The sequence below is a fragment of the Triticum aestivum genome, chromosome 6D (genome assembly GCF_018294505.1).
Source record: "Triticum aestivum cultivar Chinese Spring chromosome 6D, IWGSC CS RefSeq v2.1, whole genome shotgun sequence".
NCBI classification, from domain to species: domain Eukaryota; kingdom Viridiplantae; phylum Streptophyta; class Magnoliopsida; order Poales; family Poaceae; genus Triticum; species Triticum aestivum.
In genome coordinates, this window is record NC_057811.1 from 190,327,154 (window position 1) to 190,349,797 (window position 22,644).

Sequence of the window (22,644 nt, forward strand, 5' to 3'; positions counted from 1 at the left end):
TTGCAGGCATGTGCAAGGAGGCGTGATGACGGAACTTATTACTTTGAAAACTCACGTGACGAAGAATTGTATCAAGTGATGTTTGAGGCTTCCAAGATCCCTGGAAGGTTCTATAGGAACTCAGGGCCATGTGACATTCTGTCGGATGCTCTGGAAACAAGAGAGCCCCCTGGCCATGCAAGGGGTATAGGTGTTAATGTCCCGCACAAGAGGGATTTCACACTCAGCAAAGAAGAGAGGCTCAAGATGAAAAAAGCAAGGAGTGAAATGAAGCAGAATGAATTGTATGAACGGTTGAGGAAGGACATGTATCCGGCTGTTTGAAAGGATATTCAGGAGTCAATGATGATGCAGAAGAGTCTAGCACTGACAGATAGCCAATAGATGGGAGGGGAGGTGGGCATGGATGCTGCTGCTTATTGCGCGACAACACTGCACAAGAGTAGTTGTGCATCAGCTGACCCTAGCGACACTGAGACTACAACTGCTCATGATGATGCTATATCTGATCTATCTGGAATGAAAGATAGACTGAAAGGCGTGCTTACACATTATGAAGGTACATTAAAATGTGCAACAGCCTGGGTTTGCCCACCCTTCTTGAAAGAGGGCCTCTTGTTGGACAATGTGCCATTGAAGCCGTGACTGAAGTAAAGCCTGGATTCAATGAATTTGCCCTGAAGAATGTCCTTGGAGACTTTGATGAGCAAAGGACCTTGAGAGAAACACTGTTACATCACATCCAGGGGCCACGAAAGGAAATAGAGTTCATCGATGAGATCCCTAAAGCCCCGCCAAGAGCAACCAATGTCGCCCCTCAACCGGTGATGCTCTCCTTGCCACAGTAGCTCTCGCGTGCTTCCCCCAAAGAACCTAATACTCATAATCCGACTGCTGATGCATCAACCTGTGATCAGCCGGCCCGACTTTGTGCCGTACAGGCCATGTCATCCTCCGCCCCAGAGCAGCTAGTAGCAAGGCCGACAACTGTTGAAGACGCACCACCGGTTCAGATGCCGGCCGCTGAAGCAGCGGGGGGAGACCCAGCTGCAGCACATGCTCAGCAGACCAACCTGGTGCTTCGGAACCGCCTACTAAGTAGTCTGTAGCTCCAGAACTGACTGCTCATCACTCCGCCGGTCTGCAGCCGCGTGATCAGCATACCAATGCGTCAGCACTTCCTGCTCAGCAAACCAACACGTTGGCACGGCCTCCTCAGCACACCGGCAAGTTGGCACCGCCTGTGCAGAAACCCGACATAGCTTCAATGCATGGTCAGCAGTCCGATGCCTCTGCTCCTACAACCCAGTAGTCTGTCACATCAGCACCGCCAGCTCAGTGGTCCGGCATAGATAAACCGTCTGCTAAGCAGTCCGTCGAAGCTTCACCGTCTGCTCAGCAGTCTACCTTGCAGCCAACCAGATGTTCTGCCAGAAATGCTTCAACTACCAAGAAGGAAGCGGACAAAAAGGCTGCACCCACGAGGAAGCGCGGCGGGAGTGCGAAGAGGACAGAGAACGATTGCCTCTTACTTAAAGTACTCATCGCCCAGAATCAAATTAATAGCATGTTGTTCGAATCTGGGAGTAATATTATTTCTGATGGCATGAATTATGAACAAGTAGAATTGTTGCTTTCCATTACGTCCATGGCCAGCCATTTCTTGTTGGCGAATACTTTGATGAGTGCAGCTCCAGTTGCCGCAAGTTACATGAATATTGCATAGATCAAATGCCAACAGGTCATCATGGTCTGCTAGTCCACTACAACAGAGATAATTTCCGACACAATGCTGGTTCCATCAATGTGAGTTTCGAGGACTTACATCTCTTCTTCAACTTCAACGAGCTCGATACCACTCTTGTTAGATGCCTGATTTTGTAAGTACTTAACAAACTCTAATCAACTTCTCCATACAAGGCTGTAAGTGATAAACAGCGATCTGCATTTTATTCCTCTCAGGGGATTGAACGCGGAGAGAAGAAAAAGGGGGAGTGTGTATTTCATAGATACAGCATTAGCAAATGGCACAACATTAGATGGTAAGGACCTATGGGACTGGGCCATTAACACGGTCGTTCGTATCTTCGAAAACACGTCCCATGCAGAACCATTTCTGTGGTCATATCATGAACGGTAAGTAAAGTAAACAACCACACATACACTGATTGTCTTTCAGATTTCAACATAATTTGTAAGTTCATGGCTTTCCTAATATGTAGCAATCAATAGATATTGGTATTCATTGTTCCAAACAAGAACACAATTTACTACATGGATTCTCTCAGAGAGTCAACAAACGCGCAGGATCTGATGCATCTTCAGCAATTCATGGATAGGTATTGAATTCTATGATGTTGAAATTAATTCGCATTCATGTCTGGTTCAATAATTGATGTTGTCAAAATTCATCTTCATTTGCAGTGTGCTCGCATTGTGGAAAACTAAACCAAGGAACCTGTTCAAGAGGGAACTACCTCTGCAGCACGAGATCATTTCTCCGGTAACACACTGAAATCCGTTATTTTCGGAAAGTTTATCGAATAGTCTACAAATACCTTTTCTTACGGTAGTCAAATGTTCAAGCTTCTAAATAAACCTCTTTCTATTTCTGTCAAAAGAAAAAATAATACATCTAACACCAGTTAGGTTATTCCTAATAGGACAAATACATGACTAATTTTGTACAAAACATTTCAGTGTCCTCAGCAACAAGCAGGGACCAACCTTTGTGGATACTATGTTTGTAGACACATGATCTCCATCAGCAAATCTGCTGACAATTGTGAAGATTCTCGTGAATTAGAACTAGTAAGTCTATCTTAATTAATATCTTCTACTCCACTCATATGGCACATTCTGATCTTAAAAATACTGCAGCTCATCTTAGAACCGAGGACCCCTGAACCACTCCCCGCTGGTGAATTGCTGATGGTTCATAGTTTTATCAGCGACTTCTTCCTGAATCACTACATCAATCCCACTGGTGATAATGAAGATTTCAGCATGCGTTCTCCTGAAACATTGCGTAAGAGTTGGCCTCTAAACATATACGCATGGATCCATTGTTTTCCATCTGTTGAGGTCTTCATATTTCGTACACTATGATTAATTATGTAATGTCTATATGTGTGGACAAATCATTGGAATTTAGCTACCATATGTTCAATTGCAATTGTTGAAATCTGATGAATGTTCTTCCTGTGGACACTATTTGTTCAATTGAATATTGTGGATTATTTCCTTTCGTCGGCGTTATGGGACTGGGGGGCCCAGACTTGCCTGCTTGCGGGCTTGTGCGTGGCTCCACCAACGGCCTGGTACGGCCCAGCTTCAGCAGCTACCACTCAAGACCCTCGCGAGGGGCCAAGCCTCGCGAGTCGGACGACACCAAGACCTCCCTGGGGGCGGCCTCACCAGGCTGGCTCCCGAGGAGCGGAGATATCTATGCAAGGGACACCTCACGAGGTTCACGTGACGTGAGCCATGACGACCAAGGCTAGGCGTGCGCCAGCAGGCGCAGTGTACCAGTTTCCTCTTTGGTGCTAAAGAGGCAGGCGCAGGCGAGGAGTCCCGAGGCATCAGTCAAAGGTTTCCATATCGGTGCAACGAGACCAAGACCAGCTGGACGATAGGATGGAGGCCATCGCGAGCCCACAGCTGCATCACCACCAGAGCCTTTGGCAGGCGAAGACCACCTTTTGTCAGGATAGCTTGTACTGGTTGTCTCCCTTCAAAATTGGCCATTGTGGGATCCCTTCCCGCCTTCATTTGGGAAGAGGACCTGGTCCTCTATAAATAGGACTAGCCACCACCATGCGGAGGAGGGAGGACGGATCATTCAGACCACCCTCACACTCACTAGCTCACCGAGCTCAAGAACACCTCTCCTCAGGAGGCTGTTCATACCTTGTACTTGTTCATCCTCAGCCTATGAGGCAATCCACCACCACCACACTGGAGTAGGGTATTACACCACAACGGTGGCCCGAACCAGTATAAACCTCTATGTCCCATGTTCTTTGAGATCGTCGGGCTAGGTCGTGAGATTGTTGTGCGAGCAAGCCAGGGAGAGAGAGTTCTTCGTGCGCACCCCAGAGTTCAAACCTCAAAGGTTTGTCGGAACCTAGAATCCGACATTTGGCGCGCCAGGTAGGGGTGCGCCGAAGCTTCGCCTCTCTGCCTGCTTCGTCCTGCTCGCATGGAAGGTGCCACTCCTCCGACTAGGTCAACGGGCGCGCGCGGAGGCGCCGTGGGCATCTGGGCCTTCACCACCCCTTGCGGCAAGTGTGGTGGCCGCACAAGTTCAAGTCAGAGATGCCGCCTCGCTATGACAGCACGGCGGATCCAGCGGCCTTCCTACTGGCGTGCAAGGAGGCCGTTCTCGAAGCTGGAGGTGACGACCAAGTCATGGCCAACGGTTTCCCATGGCCCTCGCTGGCGTGCCGCGTGCCTGGTTGCTCAACTTGTCGGGGTCCTCTGTGGCCTCCTGGGAGGAGCTGCGCAACCTCTTAATCGCATGCTTCACGGCGCAGGCGCCCCTGCCATAGCAGCCCTCCTTGGTGGTTCGTAGGCGCCACCCTCGGATCGCCACGTCAAGTAGTTCGTCCGCAAGATGGGCGCTGTCCGCGTGCAGCAGGGGGCTCCCCCGGGATGGGCACCGCCCCAGGCCGACCTCACCTTCAGCTCGGAGGACCACCCAACAATCACCGCGGGCTCAAGCGCGCTTCCGATGCTCTGCACACCCACCATCAGCAACGTAGCAGTCACCAAGACCCTCATCAACGGAGGGGCAGGCCTCAACGTGCTCCCCGTAGAGGCCTTCAGCTTACCCCACGTACCGCTCGGCCGGCTCCGCCACACCAAGCCCTTCTCCGGGGTCGGCAGTGGTTCCACCAGCCCCCTAGGGCAGATCCACCTCCCCGTCACCTTCGGCACCCGTGACAACTACCGCACCGACCTCATCGACTTTGACATCGCTTGTATCGGCCTCCCGTACAATGCCATCCTCGGGTACCCTGCCTTGGCCCAGTTCATGGCGGCAACCCATCCCGCCTACAACCTCATGAAGATGCCAGGGAGAAACAGCGTTCTCATAGTGGCTGGGGACACCAAGGAGGCCCTGGCGGCCCTCAGGCTCGCTTTCAGGGCCACAACGGCAGCTCGCCCCGCAGACGAGGATGTGTCCGGGGCCCAGGGGGCTGGGCCAGCGAAGAAGAAGCAACTATTTTCGCAATATTGTGCCAAGACGAAGCAAGTACCGGTCGATCATGATGGGGCCTCAGGAGCCACCTTCACCATAGGCGCCAACCTCGACCCCGACCAAGAAGAGGCGCTGGTGAAGTTCTTGCAAGCGAACAAAGAGGTATTCGCCTGGGAGCCCAAGTAGCTGGTGGGGGTTCCGAGGGGAGTAATCGAGCACCACTTGAGGGTGTGCCTCAATGTGCACCCGGTGAAGCAGAAGGGGCAACGGCAGTCCACGGAGAAGCAGACCTTCATTGTCCAGGAAACCCACAAGATGCAGGCGGCGGGTGTCATCCGAGAAGTTCGGTATCCGGAATGGTTGGCAAACCCTGTTGTGGTGCCCAAGAAGGGCGGGAAGGAACACATGTGTGTCGACTTCACCAACCTTAACAAGGCATGCCCTCAGGACCCATTTCCACTTCCGCGCATCGACCAGATCGTCGACTCCACCGCCGAGTGCGACCTGTTATGTTTCCTGGATACCTTCTCGGGTTACCACCAGATCAAGATGGCAGTGGAAGACGTAGAAAAGACAACCTTCTTGACCCTGTGCAGGGTGTACTACTACACCTGCATGCCGTTCGGGCTGCCCAACACGGGGGCGACCTTCCAGCGACTAATGCACATCGCCCTGGGCCAGCAGCTCAGGAGGAACGCAGAGGCCTACGTCGACGACATTGTGGTGAAGTCTCGGGAGGCAAAGACCCTCATTCAGGACCTAGAGGAGACGTTCGCCAGCCTGCGCCAAGTGGATCTACGGCTCAATCCAGAGAAGTGCGTGTTCGGCGTCCCATTCAGCAAGCTGCTGGGTTTCCTCGTATCGCACAGGGGGATCGAGGAGAATTCGAAGAAGGTCAAGGCAATAGAAGACATGAGCCCGCCTTAGACCCTCAAAGAAATGCAAAAGCTCGCGCGCTGTGTGACCTCGCTGAGGTGCTTTATCTCCAAGCTGGGGGAGCGCGCCCTACCGTTCTTCAAGCTGATGAAGAAGAAAGGTCCGTTTGAGTGGACCCCGGAGGCCGACCTAGCATTCCAAGACCTCAAGAGATACCTGACCAGCCCACCAGTGATGGTAGCGCCTCATCCCCTCGAACCCCTGGTGCTTTACCTAGCTGCCACGCCTCATTCCGCCAGCGCAGCGCTGGTGGCCGTCCGCAAGGAACATCAGGCCAAGAGCCAGCCGCACAACGCCTCACCTTCAGCTGGGAAGGTGCGGCACCACGACGGCGCCCCTGATGCCATAGCGACATCAGCAGATGACCAGGCTCCACAAGACGGCGCCCTCGAGACCGCGGTGGCCTTAATGGGCAGCCAAGCTCCTGAGGCCCCCTGCCTCCGGAGGCGTCCCTAGCTTCGGAGACCTCGGACCCCATCGAAGCTCCCACCCTCGTCGAGCACCTGGTGTATTTCGTCAGAACGGTGCTACGGGACGAAGGGCACGCTATCCCATGCCGCAGAAGCTTCTACTCGCACTCCTCGTGGCCTCGCGCAAACTACGTCACTACTTTCAAGGCCACCCCATCAAGGTCGTCTTGGCGTACCAACTGGAGAGGATACTCTGGAGCCCCAATGCTGTAGGAAGGGTCGCCGAATGGAACATCGAGTTGTAGGCGTTTCAGCTAGAGTTCAGCACCACCAGGGTCATAAAGGGAGCCGCACTCGCCGAGTTCATGGCGGAATGGACCGACACCCCAAGGCCCTAAGCGGGTGAGGACCGACCTCTCTCACCGGGAAGCGAAGCACCAGACGGCTGGGTCATGTACTTCGGCAGCGCTTTCGCACGCCAAGGCGCGGGGGCTGGCGCCGTGCTCATCTCGCCCACCCAAGACAAGCTCTACTACGCCGTGCAGCTCTGCTTCCAGCGGGGCAAGAAGGTCTCCAACAACATCGCGGAATACGAGGGGTTGATCGCCGGCCTCAAGGCTGCAGTAGCCTTTGGGGTGAAACGCCTCATCATCAAGGGCGGGTCTCAGCTCCTCGTCAACTTTTCCAACAAGGTGTACAAGCCAAAGGACGAGCACATGGAGGCATACCTCACAGAGGTATGCAAGATGGAGAAGCAATTTTTGGCCTGGAGCTACAGCATGTGCCTCGCGGCACAAACACGGAAGCCGACGACAACGCCAAGAGGGCGTCCAAGCATCAGCCACAGGAACCCGACATCTTCGAGGAGCGGCTCTTCAAGCCTTCCACGGGCCCTCCGGCTGCGGAGCCAACGCCGCCTCGAGAGGAGCTTCCCCCACCACCAGCCTCAGGAGCCCCCGCCTGCGGCCCGACCTCAGGAGCGTGCCTACTCCTCGCGCTCGAGCCTCAGGAGGGGTGTTGGACCCAAGAGTTCAGGGCATACCTGGGGCAAGGAACACTACCGAAGAAGGAGGAGGACGCGGAGCGCGTGGCCCGGTAGGCTACGAGTGCATCCGGGATGGTGAGCTATACAGAAAATGACCGAATGATCTTTCCTTGCGATGCATCTCCAGGAAGTAGGGTTGCGAGCTGCTAGCTCACATACACGGCGGAGATTGCGGGCATCACTCATCGTCGCGCACCCTGGTGGGCAAGGCGTTCCGCAGCGGGTTCTACTGGCCCACGACACTCAATGACGCAACCGAGCTGGTGAGATCCTGTGAGGCCTGCCAGTTCCATGCCAAGAAAATCCACCAGCCGGCTCAGGGTCTCCAGACTATCCCACTCTCATGGCCGTTCGCGGTCTGGGGGCTGGATATCCTGGGCCCATTTCCTCGAGCGCCCGGGGCTACCGCTACCTCTACGTTGCCATCGACAAGTTCACCAAGTGGGCGGAGGTGGAAGCCGTCCGCACCATCCCAGCCGGCTCTGCAGTCAAGTTCATCAAGGGCCTTGTGAGCCGGTTTGGGGTCCCTAACCGCATCATCACCGACAACGGCTCGCAGTTCACTTGCAATCTCTTCAAGACATATTGTGCTAAGCCTGGGACGCAGATATGCTATGCCTCAGTGGCACACCCTAGGAGCAATGGCCAAGCCGAGCGCGCCAACGCGGAGGTCTTGAGAGGTCTCAAGACCAGGACCTTCAAGAAGAAGCTCGAGGCCTGCGGCAGGGGCTGGCACGACGAGCTCCAGTCCGTGTTGCGGTCCATCCGCACCACCGCCACCAAGCCAACAGGCGAGACCCATTTCTTCCTCGTCTACGGAGCTGAAGCGGTTCTCCCTCACGAGGTCAGGCATCGCTTCTCGTGGGTCCTGGCATTTGACAAGGCACGCCAGGACGCCATGCGGGGGATGGACCTCATGCTGGGGGAGGAACACCGCTGCCAAGCCTTGCTCCGGGCGGCAAGGTACCAGCAGGCGCTGCGATAGTATCACTGCCACAGACTCCGCTCCAGGACGCTCGAAGTGGGCGATCTCGTCCTGAGGCGGGTGCTCTCCATGGAAGGGCTGCATAAGCCCTCACCCATGTGGGAGGGGCCGTTTAGGATTGCCCGCATCTCCAAGCCTTGCGCCGCGCGCCTGGAGACGCAGGACGGGATCCCCATCGAGAACGCCTGGAACATCCAACACCTCCGGAAGTTCTACCCATGAAGCAAGGCCTAGTGCCTGTGAAGGTCTCTGCTCGTGACACTCTCACGTAATAATAAGTGGGGCTGTACACACCCTGGAGTCTCCGGAGTGCCGCCCTCGGGCCTCGGGGGCTCCCTCCCATGTCCTAGTGGCAGCACTTAGCTCCGCGCTGGTGAGAAGACTATACTAGGTGCCGGACGCGACTGTTCATTTGCTTTCCGTAGTTGGTTTGCACCCCTTTTAATGGAATTTGAAGTTCTGGTGTTTCCCGATTGCTTGGTTGAGTCCCTTCTTCTCTCCGCTTCTTCGCTCGGTTCTTTTGTTTTGCGCCAGGGAGAACGGCAGTTGCCTGACGCTCTCCCTCGCGCGCCTCGCGCGGGGGCTGGGCAGGTGTGTGCGTGCGCTGGGCTCACCTGGTCATGGGCACACCTCGCCAAAGCCCTGTCGCTCCAGAGCTTCGGCTCCCCTGATCTTCGCTATGCGCCCTCGATAGAGCTCATGATCAGCGCACCCTTCTAAGTCCATGCCCCACGGGTACCGCGACGTGGGGCGCTAGGCCATGATTAGCCCATGCCTGAGGCCTCACGCAAGGGAGGATAAGGATTTCCTAATGAATTTTTGCAGTTTTGCGGTACCTCCCGAGGTCAGAGGCTCCCGAGTCGGCAGTAGGGAAGCCTCGCCGGATGCCAGGAGGCGCGCCCTCACGAGGTGGAAACTACCTCGGATGTGTCAAGCTAAGTTATCCCTCTACGTCCACATGAAGCACAGATGCCACAACACAACACAGAAACAATGAGCATAACATGAGCGGCATAGAAATTACGGTTCATTACACGCCCTCGCAGGGCCCCATACTTGTTGTTTTGGAATACAGGAAGAAAGGAGAGGACAAGCAAAAGCGGCACCCACGCCCGCAGCAGCTCACGACGGTTGGCTCCGAACGCCTCCCCCCGGACTCAGCCGGAGTCCTCCTCGCATTTCACCGGGGCGCGGCGGCGGGACGACCCGCCGCCATCCTCATAGTGAGCCCGGCGATGTGGCGGTTGGTCGTAGCCACCGCTGTTAGAGCTTTCGCCGGAGGACGAGCTGTTGCCGCAGGACTGGCCATGACCATCGCCAAGGGTGAACCCGCCCTCGGCGTCGTCGCGGCCATCGTCGGGACCCAGCTCGTCGTCACCACCGCTGTCCTCGGGGCAGCACCCTGCACGGTGGCCATCTTCCCCAAAAACCCTCACATAGAGGGTCACGGCGCCATCGTAGTGGAGGGTGCACCTCCTGCCCAGGCCGCGCGCGCGGGCAAACGTCTGCCAGCCACGGGCCAGGGCCGGGTTTTCCGCGGTGGAAACCTCCACCGCGACCCACGAGGCCTTGCTGCAGCAGTCGTCGGCTTGCAGCCAGAAGCCGTCGAGACCTGCGGCCGGTAGCTCGCCGGCGAAGGAGCGCGAGAGCTAGAGCCAAGTGCCGGCCTGCTGCTTCGACCACACGACGAACTCCGGGAGCACCTCCGTCGAATGGAAGCGCGGCCGAGGAGGCCAGGCGACCATGGCGCGCCTCCCCTCGGCGCAAGGGCTGCTCTACCTAGAACAGCCCCCGCCGCGGGAGGAGACACCACTGTGGCCGCCAAGGGCGACGTCGGCCCCCGAAGGAGTACGTCCGCGCCCTCAAGGGGCCACAGCGGGGGTCGCGGCGTGCTTGCGGGGGCGACTATGCCCCCTCTTAGGCGGTGGCGAGCCGGGGCCCTCCTGGCGAGCCTTCTCTTTCTCCGCGGCCGAGAACCTCTTCATCGGCGCCATGGGTGTCGCGGCAAGGTGGCAAAGCAAAGAGGAAGAAGGAGCAGGCAGCGGGAAGATGGAGATGTGCAATGGGGGCTCCACCCCTCTGCTCATTTATAGCCAGGAGGAGGCCAACCGCCGGCCTCCACGATCGCAGGTAATGATGATTTTCTTTTGCATGCAGCAGGGTCTCGTCAAGTCGAACGGTTGCCGAGGCAGCGTGGCGAAGCGGAGATGCCCACGTCCTGTCAATCGCCACGCGTCAATCAAGGCCGCAAGCGGTTGGGGCCCGTGACGCTCCGCACTTGCCCTTTGGCTTTGCCCCGAAGCCAAGTTCGAGCGCGCCTTGGGCCCGGGGGCTACTGTCGGCGTTCTGGGACGGGGGGTGCCCAGACTTGCCTGCATACGGGCTTGTGCGTGGCTCCACCAACAGCCTGGTACGGCCCAGCTTCAGCAGCTACCACTCAAGACCCTCGCGAGGGGCCAAGCCTCGCGAGTCGGACGACACCAAGACCTCCCTGGGGGCGGCCTCACCAGGCTGGCTCCCGAGGAGCGGAGATATCTATGCAAGGGACACCTCGCGAGGTTCACGTGACGTGAGCCATGACGACCAAGGCCAGGCGGGCGCCAGCGGGCGCAGTGTACCAGTTTCCTCTTTGGTGCTAAAGAGGCAGGCGCAGGAGAGGAGTCTCGAGGCATCAGGCAAAGGTTTCCATATCGGTGCAACGAGACCAAGACCAGCAGGACGGCAGGATGGAGGTCATCGTGGTGCCCACAACTGCATCACCACCAGAGCCTTTGGCAAGCGAAGACCACCTTTTGTCAGGATAGCTTATACTGGTTGTCTCCCTTCAAAATTGGCCGTTGTGGGATCCCTTCCCGCCTTCATTTGGGAAGAGGACCCGGGCCTCTAGAAATAGGACTAGCCACCACCATGGGGAGGAGAGAGGACGGATCATTCAGACCACCCTCACACTCACCAGCTCACCGAGCTCAAGAACACCTCTCCTCAGGAGGCTGTTCATACCTTGTACTTGTTCATCCTCAGCCTACGAGGCAATCCACCACCACCACACTGGAGTAGGTTATTACACCACGACGGTGGCCCGAACTAGTATAAACCTCTGTGTCCCGTGTTCTTTGAGATCGTCGGGCTAGGCCGTGAGATCATTGTGCGAGCGAGCCAGGGAGAGCGAGCCAGGGAGAGAGAGTTCTTCGTGCGCACCCCAGAGTTCGAACCTCAAAGGTTCGCCGCCTAGAATCCGATAGCTTTTTGCATGCCGATCCAAAATAGGATATTTTTGTTTTAACCTGGCAATTGCTCGGCACACAATGAGTGTGTGCAATCCACATCGGAAAGCATACGTCAATCATAGTGGAACCATCAGTGATGCAGAACAGATTGCAAATGATTTGCAGCGCTACTACGTGTGCGTAGGGTCTCTGGAACCGTTTGTGGTATCACAGTAACGCACACGAGAGCTCGGAGTAAACTGTGCCCAATGTAAAATACAATCCCAGTCGTAATTTTTTCAGGAAACGTGTGGGATCCCAAACGAAAAGCACATGTCACTCTTGGCGCAACCGTCAGTGATACACAACAAATTACAAATGGTCTACGACACTTGTATGTGTGCGAAGGGGCTCCTAAACCGTTTGTGATAGAACATTATCGCACACGGTAATTGTTCGGGAACGTGTGCGATGGAATATTGCATGGAAGACGGGTTCTGCAGAAAACTCATGTGTGATGGGGCACATATCGCACACTGTTCATATGTTGGCCCGTGTGCCTTACATACTGTTTCCCAAACGGTTCATTACGACACACCAACCCCACACGTGCGAAAGAGTTTAGTGTGTGCTGCATCACACACGATTACACTTTGCAAGGCCTCTGGATCATGGCTCCATATCCCCGACGGTTTCTGGGTCGTGTGGGAAGGACCCCCTATTGCCCACACTCACTTAGCGATGGTTCCAAATGCCGTCGTGGAAAGGGGTTAAAAACCGTGTGTATAGCACCGACGCGTACCAGTGCATACTATGAAAAGATGAAGCATGATGCTAACAGAACACGTCCCATATCCTGGCACGGGGCCTGGATGTGGCAACTGGATGAACCTCACCTCAGTTTCGCGGCCAAGAGCGTGTACACATGCTACGAGATGCATAGGCGGATCGTTGACATGAGGAAGTGCCTTGTTAACGAAATCGACGAGGCCGGATCGAGCCACAAGCAGAGCAGTAGCGGCAAGCGTCATAAGAAGTAGATGATGATCAGATGATCGTTTATCCTACTTAATTATGCATGTAATATATAGTTGACTTTGGTGTGTGGAAATGTCGTGTGTAGTATCCACCTATGTAATTATGCATGTAATAGTTTACTTTGGTGTGTGCAAATGTCATGTGTGTAGTAGCCACCTATGTAATTGGATGTTTAATTTGGTTATGCAACCATGTCCTTATAAGTGTGTGTGTGTGTGTGTTGTTGTTCTGTATGCAATCCCAACGCACAACCCACACGTCTTATTAGCAGCATTCGTCTGTGTTATTGTCGGTCTTCGCACACATTTCTGATTGCAGGCCTGTTTGCCGCGTATCACACACATCTTGTTATAATGAATCGTTTCTGTTATCTTGGCTCAACGCAAACAGTTCATCCGAGTGAACTATTTTCCCTCTATCGCACACACCTTGATCTGCCTGACCGTTTCTTTTGTTTCGCCTAATCACAAACAGTTCATCTGAGTGAACCGTATGCCGTATATCGCACACAGACCTTCATCTAGCTGCCCGTTTCCGTTCTTCCGCCTCATCGCAAATAGTTCATTGAGCTGAAACGTATGCCCTCCATCGCACACGCAACTAAAATCTGAACCGTGTTTGATGCATCCGTCATCGCATACTATTTGCATCTTTTTGGACGGTTTTTTTACATCACCGTTTGTGATTATTGCATCGCACACAGTTTCAGCGAAGGGACTCTGATCGTAGTGTCACGTTAGCAGCATCCTGCAGTAGTGAATGAAGCTGACAGATACGTCTACAACACCATCATCACCACCTCCGAAGAAAGAGATCTAAATACATGGGTATGGGCACTCCCCTTGGCAACTGCCAAGCTTGGGGGAGGTGCCTCGGTATCGTATCACCATCACATCTTTACCTTTATCGTTTGCTTAGTTCGATCATTTTGGTTATATCTTGATCTAGTAGAATAAAGTTTTTTAGTATGATCTAGCTTTGAGTTTTGTTTTGAGATATATCTATGTAATCGAGTCCTTGAGTTATATAATAAAGAGTAGTTTTGAGTTGAGGGCTTTGCTTTGTTGCTACGATCTTGAGGGAATAAGAAATAGAAAAATAATAATAAAAAGAAATAAAAAGATCATACAATGATCTTATGGAGAGTTATGAATTCACATATAAAGAGTATGATGAATAAAAGTTGTTGAGAGTTAACAAACATAGTTTTGGTCATTGTTGCAATTAATAGGAAGTAATAAAGAAAGAGAGGTTTCACATATAAACATACTATCTTGGACATCTTCTGTAATTGTGAGCACTCATTAAAATATTACATGCTAAAAGGCTGATGTTGGACAAGGAAGACACCATAATGGGCTATGTTTTCTTATATCCAAATAGAAGTTATATTGTCATGGATCCTCCAACATGTTGAGCTTGCTTCTCACCCCTTGCTAGCCAAATCTTTTGCACCAAGTAGAGATACTACTTGTGCATCCAAACATCCCTTAAACCAGTTGTGCCATGAGAGTCCACCATACCTACCTATGGATTGAATAAGATCCTTCAAGTAAGTTTTCATCGGTGCAAGCAAAAAAATTGCTCTCTAAATATGTATGATCTTTTAGTGTGGAGAAAATAAGCTTTATAGGAACTTGTGATATGTAGGAAATAAAAGCGACAGACTGCAGAATAAAGTTCTTTATCACAAGCGGCAATATAAAGTGACGTTCTTTTGCATTAAGATTTTGTGCATCCAACCATTAAAGAGCATGCCAACCTCTGCTTCCCTCTGCGAAGGGCCTATCTTTTTATTTTACCTTCTACCCTTATACAAGAGTCATGGTGATCTTCACCTTTCCCTTTTTACACTTTTTCCTTTTTGGCAAGCACTATGTGTTGGAGAAAGATCCAGATACATATATCCACCCGGATGTAGGTTATCATAAAGTATTATTGTTGACATTACCCTTGAGGTAAAAGGTTGGGAGGCGAAACTATGAGCCCCTATCTTTCTCTATGTCTGATTGAGGCTTTGAACTCATAAGTATCACGTGAGTGTTAGCAATTGTGAAAGACTAAAAGATGGTTGAGTATGTGGACTTGCTATACAAAAGCTCTTACATTGAATCTTTATGATGTTATGATAAATTTCAATTGCTTCAATGACTGAGACCATAGTTTGTTAGTTTTCAATGAATTTTTTGATTCATACTTTACCTTGTGAACGAATTGTTACTTTATCACAAGAGATTATATGACAATACATGTTGTTGTTCTAAAGATGATCGTGGTGCCCTCATGTCCGTATTTTATTTTACTGACACCTCTATCTCAAAACATGTGGCATATTTTTCGATTTCTGCTTCCGCTTGAGGACAAGCAAGGTCTAAGCTTGGGGGAGTTGATACACATTATGGTACAATTTTATGCCTTTTCTCTCTTATTTTACAAGATTTACATGAAGTGGGAGAACGCCGGCAGCCGAAATTCTAGACTAGAAAAGGAGAAAATCTGAGAGACCTATTCTGCACAACTCCAAAAGTCTTGAAAATTTACGGAGAATTATTTTGGAATATATAAAATATATTGGGCGAAGAAAATACCAGAGGGGACCGACAAGGAGGCCACAAGCCTGGGGGCGCACCCTACCCCCCTAGGCGCGCCCCTGTGGCTTGTGGACAACTGGCAGGCCTCCGGTGCCCATCTTCTGCTATATGGAGGATTTTGACCTAGAAAAAATTAGAACAGAGCTTTCGGGACAAAGCGCCGCTGTCTCGAGGCGGAACCTAGGCAGAAGCAATCTAGGGCTTCAGCGGAACAGTTATGCCGGGGAAACTTCCCTCCCGGAGGGGGAAATCGAAGCCATCGTCATCACCAACCATCCTCTCATCGAGAGGGGATCAATCTCCATCAAGATCTTCACCAGCACCATCTCCTCTCAAACCCTAGTCCATCTCTTGTATCCGATCTTTGTCTCAAAAGCTCAGATTGGTACCTGTGGGTTGTTGCTAGTAGTGTTGATTACTCCTTGTAGTTGATTCTAGTTGGTTTATTCAGTGGAAGATCATATGTTCAGATCCTTAATGCTGTTTAATACCCCTCTTATTATGAACATGAATATGCTTTGTGAATAGTTACGTTTGTTCCTGAGGACATGGGAGAAGTCTTGTTATAAGGAATTGTGTGAATTTGGTATTAGTTCTATATTTTGATGAGATGTATGTTGTCTCTCCTCTAGTGGTGTTATGTGAACATCGACTACATGACACTTCACCATGATTTGGGCCTAGGGGAAGGCATTGGGAAGTAATAAGTAGATGATGGGTTGCTAGAGTGACAGAAGCTTAAACCGTAGTTTATGCGTTGCTTCGTAAGGGGCTGATTTGGATCCACATGTTTCATGCTATGGTTAGCTTTATCTTAATTCTTCTTTCATAGTTGCGGATGCTTGCGAGAGGGGTTAATCATAAGTGGGAGGCTTGGACAAGTAAGGGCAGCACCCAAGCACCGGTCCACCCACATATCAAACTATCAAAGTAACGAACGTGAATCATATGAGCATGATAAAAACTAATTTGATAACAATTCCATGTGTCCTCGGGAGCGCTTTTCTTTATATAAGAGTTCGTCCAGGCTTGTCCTTTGCTACAAAAAGGATTGGGCCACCTTGCTGCACCTCACAGTTATTCATGAGAAGAAATTTGCTTATGTGGAGAGTAATAAAAATTCTATGCTTGTATATCATGAAAAGAATGCTTTATGTGATGGTTATATTGTTGAATTCATTCATGATGCTACTGAAAATTATTATGAGGGAGGAACATATGCTTGTAGGAATAACAATAATATCAGGTTTCCTCTCTATGTGTTGAAAATCTTAAAGTTATGCTTGTTTTGTCTTCCTATGCTAGTTGATTATTGTTCCCATAAGTTGTTTTCTCAAAAAATCCCTATGCATAGGAAGTGGGTTAGACTTAAATGTGCTAGTCATATTCTTCATGATGCTCTCTTTATGTTTCAATTCTTATCTTTTATGTGAGCATCATTGAAGTCATCATGCTTAGCTAGGGGCGTTAAACGTTAGCGCTTGTTGGGAGGCAACCCAGTTTTATTTTTGTTCTTTGATTTTTGCTACTGTTTAGTAATGAATAATTCATTTAGCCTCTGTTTAGATGTGGTTTTATGTTTTAATTAGTGTTTGTGCCAAGTAGAACCTTTGGGAAGACTTGGGTGAAGTCTTTGCGATCTTGCTGTAAAAAACAGAAACTTTTGCGCTCACGAGATTAGCTGCCATTTTTTACTGGAGAGTGCTTTTAGGTTGATTATTTTTGAAGATGATTAATAGACAAATTCCTCAGGTCCAACAAGTTATTTCAGAATTTTTGGAGTTCCATAAGTATTCGAACAAATCAGATTGCTATAGACTGTTCTGTTTTTGACAGATTCTGTTTTCTATGTGTTGTTTGCTTATTTTGATGAATCTATGAGTAGTATCAGAGGGTATGAACCATAGAGAAGTTAGAATACAGTAGATATTACACCAATATGAGTTTAGAATGAGTTCACAACAGTACCTAAGTGGTGATTTATTTTCTTATACTAACGGAGCTTACGAGTTTTCTGTTAAGTGTTGTGTTGTGAAGTTTTCATGTTTTGGGTAAAGATTCGATGGACTATGGAATAAGTAGTGTCAAGAGCCTAAGCTTGGGGATGTCCAAGGCACCCCAAGGTAATATTAAAGGACAACCAAGAGCCTAAGCTTGGGTATGCCCCGGATGGCATCCTCTCTTTCGTCTTCGTTCATCGGTAACTTTACTTGGAGCTATATTTTTATTCACCACATGATATGTGTTTTGGTTGGAGTGTCATTTTATTTTATTTTGTTTTGCTTGCTGATTGAATAAAATACCAAGATCTGAAATTCTTAAATGTTAGAGAGTCTTCACATAGTTACATAACTATTCAACTACTCATTGATCTTCACTTATATCTTTTGGAGTAGTTTGTCATTTGCTCTAGTGCTTCACTTATATCTTTTTAGAGCACGGTGGTGGTTTTATTTTATAGAAATTATTGATCTCTCATGCTTCACTTATATTATTTTGAGAGTCATTTAGAACAGCATGGTAATTTGCTTTGGTTATAAAATTAGTCCTAATATGATGGGCATTCAAGATGGGCATAATAAAAACTTTCATATAAGTGCATTAAATACTATGTGAAGTTTGATACTTGATAATTGTTTTGAGATATATAGATGGTGATATTAGAGTCGTGCTAGTTGAGTAATTGTGAAATTGAGAAATACTTGTGTTGAGGTTTGCGTCTCGATCTATACGAAAGGGCACTGGTTTTTTCTTTCGGTTTCATTGATAGCAGAAGACTACACTAGCTAGCGGAGCCTGAAAACGCTTGCTTGCGCCCCACCCCTACGGAAACTATTGCCTATGCTTGCTGCTCGCTCAGTGTCAGTAGAAGGGAAGAAAAGATGGTCACTCCTTTTAGGAACATGGCGAGCCTTACTTACGACTGTTGCACTTCACTCGCTGCTCGTTCATTCACTTGGTCATGAACTCGCTGCTTCGCCAGAAGCGACTAGTCGCCTCCTTTCCTCCGCCGAAAGATGCTTAGCCAGAAGCGACGAAGGAGGGGAGCTGGGGAAGGCCGACGATGGCAATGAGGGGGAAGCTGTCGTAGAAGCTTTGCCCCTTGCTTTACATAAATTGTTATGAACTTACTAAATGACCTTATTTATTCTCCCGGAACGCTAGCAAATCTAATAGTTCCATCTGCTCTTCTTAACTTAAGAACGAAGGCCGCCATCCTTCTTATTCAGGAACCCTTTGTTTGAGGAGGGCGTATCCCCGGGAAGGGGAGAGTGGCCGAGCGGTCAAAAGCGACAGACTGTAAATCTGTTGAAGGTTTTCTACGTAGGTTCGAATCCTGCCTCTCCCACTTGTTGTAGACTTAAGAGAAGAAAGTAGGCGGAAGCCTAGGAGGGCCAACCGAGCGAAGCTCTTTTTTTGCCGTGCCGTGAAGTGCAATTTTCTCGTATGCGTTTTAGAGAGGTTGTCGAAAAAAGATGATCTATAGAGATTCCCCATCTATATCCAATCGAGAATAGAAGTGAGTCGCTTCTGGTGTCGGCTTGTAGTCTCTGCAGTCGGCACACGCACGCGCCCCCATCATGCCTCCTTGGTTCGGGACGAAGCCAAGCGAGACATACGATAGACGAAGGAAGCGCCCACCCAGCAGGAGGGCTAAAACCTGTAGTTTTGAAGTTGCAAACTCCAGCTTCGAAGCTGGAGTGCTTTAGCCCTTTTTTAAGCAAGAATCACCATCTTGAGCGCCTTGCGCGCTCAAGAACAAGCAAGGGATGAGCGCTTTGTTGCTAAAGCAGATACGTTTTCTTGCTGGGGAAGGCTAGTTTGATCGAGGATTGGAGAGGAGGGAGAGGTGGAATAAAAAGCTCGGGATGGATTTTGGAGTCTTTGTGCGAGCCGTATGCGGTGAGAGTCGCACGTACGGTAAGGAGGGGGGTTCTCGTCTATACGTGTAGTGTGGTGGTTGGGCCTACCCACCCTATTTGTTCCATGATCTATGGGTCTACTGGAGCTACCCACTTCGATCAATTAGCCAAGATTTTGACCGGATACCAAATCACTGGTGCTCGATCTAGTGGTATTTTTATGGGGATTCTTTTTATCGTTGTAGGATTCCTATTCAAGGTTACTGCAGTTCCTTTTCGGGCGGCTGTAGGATGGACGGCCCCCCTATAGGTAGTAGGGTAGGGTGGGTGGTACCGCTCAGATAGCGGCCAATTCTCCTAACTGCGCGCGGGCCGGGCTTAGAGCGCGTGAAACTCATCACTACCTCGTAAGGGCGTTGAGACCATAGCATGTTACACAAAAGCGCCGCTTTCTCAGGAGTGTTGTCACACAGCTACCCAACTAGAAGAGCTACTCGCTCTGTAGTGTTGTCACACAAGATAAGCACGCCGCCCGCCTGCTGGCCGGGCGAATCAAACTTATCTTCCGGTCAACTGTCCACCCAGTCAAGTGCAAAAAACACAGTGGAATCACGCAACGCACGCTGCTGGTGTGCTTCCTGCCCACGAGGAAAGAAGAGAGACAAGGTTCAGATTTGACTGTTTGCAGCATGGAAGCTGATTACGGAAAAAATCCCTGGGAAAAAAGAAAAGATATCTCGGTAACGAAAACCATAGGAGGCTGTATTGGTGAGATCCAAGGGTTCACAGCAGCCCAAAAGAAAAACCGCCTGGAAGTCCGAGGACCTTTAGTACCGTACCGAACCAGCAGCCTTCGCGCCAAGCGACGACCGCCCTTGTCCCTTTCCTTTTTCCATTCAGCCTACCTCTTACCTTTGTTCCGTCAGTCTAAGGCAAAGCTTAAGTGGTTTGCCTACCTTACCCACTTGATGAAAGGGAACGAACTTCGTTTCCTTGGCGGCTTTATGGATGGATTCAGTCAGAAAAAACTCCTTCCTTTTGAAAAAAGTGACGCTTTGCGTCTTCGCTTCCGAGGGTTAGGGTATAGGCCGTTTCGAGCAAGCTTTCGCTTTTTCTCCCGGCTTTCTACAACTTTTGCTTTAGCTTCCAAAGGCGACCCAATGACCTTTCCGGAATTGGAAGTATTCGTCGCCCTACCCTAAGAAAGAAGTCACTATAAAACTGCTTGCCCTCCAGAAGTACCAAAGGTGCACGTAGCCCGGTGAAAATGAATATGTTTGCTACTGAAAGAAGCCTGCCTATTGACTAATATTCGTCTTTAGAATGAAAGTAGCTATGAAGCCCAATCTACTGTCGATTCAAAAGGGGGCATAGTCATATGGGTGGGGTGTTTGTGGGGAGCTGCCTTGGATATGAGGAATTCCTCCAATCTAAAAAAAGAACAAAGAAAAAGTCCGTGACGAAGATCTTTCTTTTCTATCAGTAGATAGGAATGAGTGTTCATTATAGGGGATAGGATCCATCTGCTCTCTCTCTCTCTCTCTATTTTATTTGATGCAATTTAGAGAGAAAGAGCAGTGCGAATTAGAAAAAAAAGAGAATCGGGAGATGATTCCAAAATAGATACATAGACATCTAAAGTAAAGGGATGTATATATTATTCCTATATATATCATCTATCTATGAAAAAAGTAAACAGAGTTCGTTTTTGGGTTCCCCGAAGCCCCGAATGGATTGGATCGTTTCTGCTTCTGCCAATGAAATGAAGGCCTCGCCCGTTCCGAATGCTTCTCCAATCCTGAAGTTCTCGCGAAGAGAATAAGATGCAGCTCCCCCTCCCTCTGTCTTTTTCCGCTTTGCTAATCTTCCCCTCTAATGTGGGCCGGGCTTAGGCGGGCGCGGGAGGAAGAAAGAAAGTCGAAGAGCGTCTTCTCCTTTGTCCTTTTTTTAGTGCAACACAGGAAAGCACCCTCCTTTTGTAATCCCTGCAGCTTCCCAGAGGCTTGCTTTTTTTTATTGAACGCACGGCGTAGCTAGGACCCCTCCAATCATGTTTGAGCCTATGTTCACCCAGGGCCAAAAAAGGAGAATTCCGGAATGCCTGCCGACGTTCAGATAAGGTGCATATCCCTTACCACTAAAGGAAAGGCTCGACGAAGGGGGGGATATTAGCTGGGTAAGGAAAACGCTTTCGGAGATTGAGATGTCGATTTGTTTTTCATCGAAAAGGAAGAAGGCCGAGGGGATAGCAGCATTCCTTTGGGCTTTGCCTGCCGACGTTCTAATAAAGAATTCCGGCTCAGCCCGGGAAAGCGCTGGCAACAACATAAAGAAAGGGGTCCATGTAGCTGCTGCGCCCGCCCACTGAGAAGCAGGTTCGGCATCTACTACAAAAGAGAGAATCCACTTCAGATAACCATGTCTCTGCTAGGCAGCGTGTGGAATGGCCGAGAGCGGACCAAATGGATATATAATCCAAGCCGAGAGTGGAGTTACGTGAACAACCGTCTGATGGAAAACAACTTTCACGTTCGGTTCAGAGAGCACTTTTTTCGTTGAGAATAAGTCCTTCCCTTTTGTGTGAATTCCCCAGTGAAGAACTAACAACTTGTGGGGCCCTATCTATTCAATCTCTCGAGCCCCAAGAAAACCACCCTCTCCCTCGGACTCAATCTCTCTTTTGACTCTATATATGTGGGCACCTGATATCTATGAGGGTTCACCCACCCCGGTGACAGCATTCCTTTCTATTGCGCCTAAAATCTCTATTTTTGCAAATATGTCACGTGTTTCTATTGTTGCTTCCTATGGGGGTACATTACAACAAATCTTCTTTTTCTGCAGCATTGCTTCTATGATCTTAGGAGCACTGGCCGCCATGGCCCAAACGAAAGTCAAAAGACCTCTAGCTCATAGTTCGATTGGACATGTAGGTTATATTCGTACTGGTTTCTCATGTGGAACCATAGAAGGAATTCAATCACTACTAATTGGTATATTTGTTTATGCATCAATGAGGATAGATGCATTCGCCATAGTTCCAGCATTACGGCAAACCCGTGTCCAATATATAGCGGATTTGGGCGCTCTAGCCAAAACGAATCCTATTTCGGCTATGACCTTCTCCATTACAATGTTCTCATACGCAGGAATACCCCCGTTAGCCGGATTTTGTAGCAAATTCTATTTGTTCTTCGCTACTTTGGGTTGTGGGGCTTACTTCCTAGCCCCAGTGGGAGTAGTGACTAGCGTTATAGGTCGTTGGGCGGCCGGAAGGTTGCCATGAGTAAGGTTGGGAGACCGAAGGCAGTTTTCCGTGCACCGGACACGTAGCTTACCGAATCAGTTGCAACACAAATGGGAATGC

At 50.1% G+C, this 22,644-nt stretch overlaps 1 protein-coding gene and 1 non-coding gene across 2 annotated transcripts; both read left to right on the forward strand.

Moving 5' to 3' along the window:
• The first annotated feature begins 18,680 nt into the window (after positions 1-18,680).
• Positions 18,681-18,763, forward strand: TRNAY-GUA (transfer RNA tyrosine (anticodon GUA)). The gene has a single exon. It is a non-coding gene; the product is annotated as a tRNA-Tyr (tRNA).
• Positions 18,764-19,377: 614 nt separating this feature from the next.
• On the forward strand, positions 19,378-22,644 carry LOC123144429 (NADH-ubiquinone oxidoreductase chain 2-like). The gene is made up of 2 exons (XM_044563569.1): positions 19,378-19,555; positions 21,968-22,644. Exons 1-2 carry the CDS (start codon positions 19,402-19,404, stop codon positions 22,561-22,563), a joined length of 750 nt encoding a protein of 249 aa, XP_044419504.1. The 5' UTR covers positions 19,378-19,401; the 3' UTR covers positions 22,564-22,644.